Here is a 5,580-nt window from a genome sequence, read left to right on the forward strand (position 1 = left end):
CAACTTAAAATATTAGTGCCATAAGCACAGATGTGGTCTCTATTTTAATAAAAATCTCCCTCTCTACTTTTCCCCAGGCCCTTCCCCTCTTCCTAATCTATAGAGGCAATACTTGCTGGATGCCCTATTTCTGATCCTTCTGAGCCATGGAAGAATAAAGGAAAAGACACACACAGCCACTGCTGCAGAAAATCAGACCATGCTATGTGAGGGGCCCTTTCTTACATTTCAAAGAATTTGGGATACATGAGGAAAAGCTCAAGTCTAACTTATATACCAAGGAGAATCTAGAACACCATTCAGAAAAAAGAAAAAAAAACTTGATCATATATTTCCATTAGTAGCACTTAAAGAGGCAGTGAAGAAAAGCATATTACATGGTTAATGTCCCTGCTGGAATCCAGCAGGTCTCACCCACTCTCCCTCCCAAATTTCAATGTGAACACCAGCCAGGATGATGGGGCAGGCTAGCCCAAGATAGCCAAAGCAAGAAAAGCCATAGGAAGAAGTTCAACCATAGTGTCAGAGGCCCTGCACATTTCTGCCCACAGAAAGTGATCTGTGATCTACCTGTCCTTGGGCAAGTGCTGGAGCAGAAGAGTTTTTTGGGCTCTTCTGCCTATTGCTGCCCTTATTCCTATAGGGTTACATCCCTTTACAGCAGTGTTTCCTGTGGGACGCGTGCATCACAATTATACTAGGTTCTTGCTGAAAACGCAAATAGATACCTGCTTCTCAATCCCTACCTTTTGAGTGAGATCCTAGCAGAAGAGTCTGGATTATTACGCTCTCTGAGTGATTCTTATATTCATAAAACTATGGCAACATGGCTCTATATCAGTTACATACCACTCTTTGTTATGGACTCTCTTGGGTTAAATCATTAGGAGGAGGAGTATAAGTAACCTTGAGTAAGACACTTAGCCATTCTGGGCCCCTTTCCTTACTGGGAGTTTGTGGGGATTGAATAAAATTGTGGATGAACTAAATGAATGTGATTTAAGATAATTACTACTATTATCTTAAGTTTTTATATGTTCATATAATACCCTAAGATATTCCTTTGAATATAAAAAAACATAACTAAGTTGAGTGTGCAGAAATACTTCCACCAATGAGCATTCATAAACATAATTTCATCTTTCAGCAAGCCCTTGGTTTTCTTCAGGATAAGTAAGTCCTCCACGGGAAACAGTAATAGCCACTCAGTATCAGTAAGAACTGGCCAGGCGTGGTAGCTCACTCCTGTAATTCCAGCACTTTGGGAGGCCGAGGCAGGTGGACTCCTTGAGCCCAGGAGTTTGAGACCAGCCTTGGCAACATGGTGAAACCTAGACTCCACCAAAAATACAGATTAGCCAGTCTCATAACCTGGTCTTAAAAAGAATAAGTAAATAGATTAAAATTTAAAAATGAAAAAAATTTTAAAAATTTAAAAGAACCTCACACATGTAATCCTAGCACTATGGAAGGCCGAGGTGGGCAGATCACTTGAGGTCAGGAGTTTGAGACTAGCCTGGCCAACATGATGAAACCCTGTGTATACTAAAAAAGAAAAAAAAATACAAAACTTAGCTGGGGGTTGTGGTGCGCGCCTGTAATCCCATCTACTTGAACCCAGGAGGCACAGGTTGCAGTGAGGCCAGATCGCGCCACTGCACTCCAGCCTGTGTGACAGAGTGAGACTCAATAATAAAGTAAAATTTTTAAAATATCACTAGGCCAGGCACAGTGGCTCACGCCTGTAATCCTAGCACTTTGGGAGGTTGAGGTGGGCAGATCACCTGAGGTCAGGAGTTCAAGATCAGCCTGGCCAACATGGTGAAACTCTATCTCTACTCAAATACAAAAATTAGCCAGGCATGATGGCGGGTGCCTGTAATCCCAGCTACTCGGTAAGCTGAGATGGGAGAATTGCCTGAACCTGGGAGATGGTGATTGCTGTGAGCCGAGATCGTGCCACTGCACTGCAGCTTAGGGTGGCTGAGTGAGACTCCGTGTCAAAATAATAATAATAATATTAATAATATCACTAAGAACTGACAACACACCATGCTAAGCACTGGATGCCTTCTCCAATGCCCTTCTCAGCAGAACCTGAATGAGACATGGTTCAGATGAGTGAAATCACTCGCTAAGCTATACATCTGGTCAGTGGTGGTTATCAGAACCCTGCACTTGACCACTCCATTACTGAAACGAACATCATTTTCAACTTGTCCTACTGTTGGTCTTAGAAAGCAGAACTGAATGAGCATTTCTAAGGTAAATACTTCATGTATGAAACTATCGGAACACAGTCAACCTAGCACACTTGACTCTGTCAAAAGCAAGGACGGACTGAAAGGAACAGCCATACCGTGCATCAGGTGAAACTCTAAGAATGAGCACAGCAGTTTTATGGTCCCTGCTAACAAAAGGAGATGTTTATTTTCTCTCCGTGTTATAATGGAAGAAAGAAGAGTGTACCTCCTAGAGCCTCAACATTTTTCATAATGGTTCCTACATTCTGTTGCTGAAGGTAACTTCAATCTTTAAACTACAGCCTGCCAGGCTGCTACTATAACTCTGACAATGAAATTCACAGGAGACTCTTTCTTTTAGTATTTCAATAGTATTTTCTTTTTCATTTACTCAAAAGAGACAAAAAAAAAAAAAGCAGCATGTTTGCTTTTGTGTTTCATCAAGAGCCTAATTTATTACAAAGAAAACGGGTGGAGAAAAGGTCAGTCTACAAACGCCAGTTATTAGACTAACAATTATGAAACCCTTAACCAATATTTGTTTTTTTGGCCTACAGTGCTCTCTCTGGTTGAACACTGTGACTCTTGATCATTTTCATCCATGTTTGGGTTTGTACAGTCTCCTAGCATTGTGCACATGTGCACGCTCTCTCGAGTCCCACCCCACTCCCAAAGACTTAGAGCCAAAATCTGATACTTTGAAATGGAAAAGGCCTGCTTGGTGAATCACGTGTAGCCTGGCTGTGGAGTATGGAACTCTCCATCCCTTCCATATGGTAGGAATGCCAGCTTCCCAGTCTCACCCCGAGCAGGGCAGCCAACATCTGGGAAACATAAAAATTCTGGAGCACTTGTTTGAGATACTTCTTGCTGTGTTCTTGGCACATCTGAGCACACTGAATTTTTAACTCATATCTGAAAACCTATTTTGTTGAATATTTGCCTTTCCCCCCTATGGTGACCTTGCTAGTGAAACCTTTGGATAAAAGGACTCTTTATACATTTTTATGGAATGTTACATCTGCCTTTTGCTTAATCTCTGCCCTATGCTTACCATTTATGACACATCCCACCCTCAACAAAAACACACATCCAAATTTACATCTCTTTAAGAGCTGATCAACAATTTTGAGAAAATACAGACAAAAGATCATAATACACAAGAGTGCATCAGTTTTATAACAGTATCTTTACAGGAATAGAAATAAAAACAAGTCACCACTAATCACTTTCCTTTAGGTACATAAAGAATTGAGTGTGGGGGAAGGACTGTCCTGTTTTGATGAGAGAACAGACAGGAAGAATGAGTAGGACATGACTCTACAAACCTCGTAAGTGGTTGTCATTGTGGGCTTATAGGACACATGATTGGCCCTTCTCAACTCCTTGATAGTTTCAGCTGGCATGGATTTAGAAAAACCCAGACCACTCCAGGTATTTGTGGGCGTTCTGACCTCCGTCACCACTGGTTTCTTTAACATAGCTTTGGAAACAAAACAAAACCAATGCTTGGTATGTTTAGTGCATTTCTTAAATAAAATACTGATGAAAAGTGTCGTTTCTTTGATATTTGTGAAGAAATTATCACTGAATGTTATTTCTTAACACACCATTCAACAAAATATATTCAGCAGAATTTATGTAACTTGAACCCAAATATTCTAGGTTTCTTTTTATGAGTTTTCAAGTTCTCAATTCACCATGAGTACTCAAAAAACATTTATAAGTGTACTAAAAAACAGTCCAGTGTAAGTTTTTATTGTATCATATACCTTTGGTGGCTAATAGCTTCTTCTGTTCATAGTCAAATGCCTGAAAATGAAACAGAAAATGCCTTTATTGACAGTCTCTCCAAATGTCATGCCATGGTTAGAGAACAAAGGTTCTGACTGTGTTCCAAGAATCTGCCTGAGGCATACACCAAGCTTTGCACAATAATGTCACAGAAATCCAAGGTAAGTCTGTAAGTTTAAACATGCTTCCAACACTAATTAATAATAATAAATTACCACTTCTGACTTTAAGAGTTAGAATTTTTCCTTAAAAAAAGAAAAAAAAATCGTATTTACCATAAATACCTAGCACTTCAGAGCCAATGTCTGCTAGAGTATACTACTACTACTACTAATAATAAAGCAAGTTTTGAAAGAATACATTTCCAAAATGCTGTCCTGTATCTATTGGCCCCCTTAGGGTCTCACAAATCCCCTCTTCATTTAGATAAGCATAGCCTGAAGTGGTATGACGTCAAGATACCTTAAGAAATTATTTAACCTGGCCGGGCGCGGTGGCTCAAGCCTGTAATCCCAGCACTTTGGGAGGCCGAGACGGGCAGATCACGAGGTCAGGAGATCGAGACCATCCTGGCTAACATGGTGAAACCCCGTCTCTACTAAAAAATACAAAAAATTAGCCGGACGAGGTGGCAGGCGCCTGTAGTCCCAGCTACTCGGGAGGCTGAGGCAGGAGAATGGCGTGAACCTGGGAGGCGGAGCTTGCAGTGAGCTGAGATCAGGCCACTGCACTCCAGCTTGGGCGACAGAGCAAGACTCCGTCTCAAAAAAAAAAAAAAAAAAAAAATTTTTTAACCTAACTAGCATAGTCTTTGCTTTTGAAGTGAAATAAATGGCAGATGTCTAATTAAACCTAGTTACCGTTTATTGCACAGGGCTAGGATAGCACCATTGATTCATTCCATTAAAACTGAAAGAATAACTATGATGTAGTCAAGTCTATGTGAGGACCAAGATAGATCATTTTGAAGAAAGTAGTGCAGATACAGCTACATTTCAAAACTTTTCTGAGAGTTATCAACTCTTCAATTTAGGAAGTAGCTAAGACTTGACGTAAGCATGTCTCAAAAGCCTACCAGAAGGACCAAGGACCAATTGGCAAGAGCTCTTTAACCAGAAAGACCATACCATCATATATAAGGTACCTATATAATCTATGGTCTGAAACAGGACATTTCTGAAGGTGAAATGTGCTGTGAATAACAATTAGGCCAGGATAATAAAAGTAAACAGAGGCTGTCCCAGACAAACAAGTACATGTGATAACTAAAAACACAGCCATGTATCAGGAAAGCCAGAGTTTTAGACAATATTTTTGATGAAGTTTTTAGATCCTAGGACTAAAATGGCATTGGTAGTTAAAATCAAGTTTTAATAATTAATGCCTAAAGGCAAGGTATACAGAGAATCTAAATTTACTTGTTCAACAAATATTCATTGAGGGCCTACTGGTTAACGAGACTATGCTCAGCTTTGCGGAAGAATACAACGACGAATCAAAACCGCCTCAAGGACTTGCAGTTTTTTTTTTTTTTTTTTTCTTT

General features: G+C 40.1%; 1 protein-coding gene across 1 annotated transcript in view; it reads right to left on the reverse strand.

Annotated features, from left to right (window-relative positions):
• BICC1 (BicC family RNA binding protein 1) overlaps positions 1-5,580 on the reverse strand; it is a 328,432-nt gene that overhangs the window by 19,197 nt on the left and 303,655 nt on the right. Inside the window, exons 17-18 of the mRNA XM_017889898.1 lie at positions 4,016-4,055; positions 3,572-3,726 (exon numbers count right to left, since the gene is read on the reverse strand). Coding sequence (XP_017745387.1) covers positions 3,572-3,726; positions 4,016-4,055 — 195 coding nt within the window. The remainder of the gene's footprint in view (positions 1-3,571; positions 3,727-4,015; positions 4,056-5,580) is intronic.

This window comes from Rhinopithecus bieti, unplaced genomic scaffold (genome assembly GCF_001698545.2).
Source record: "Rhinopithecus bieti isolate Rb0 unplaced genomic scaffold, ASM169854v2 scaffold_18620, whole genome shotgun sequence".
Taxonomy (NCBI): Eukaryota; Metazoa; Chordata; class Mammalia; order Primates; family Cercopithecidae; genus Rhinopithecus; species Rhinopithecus bieti.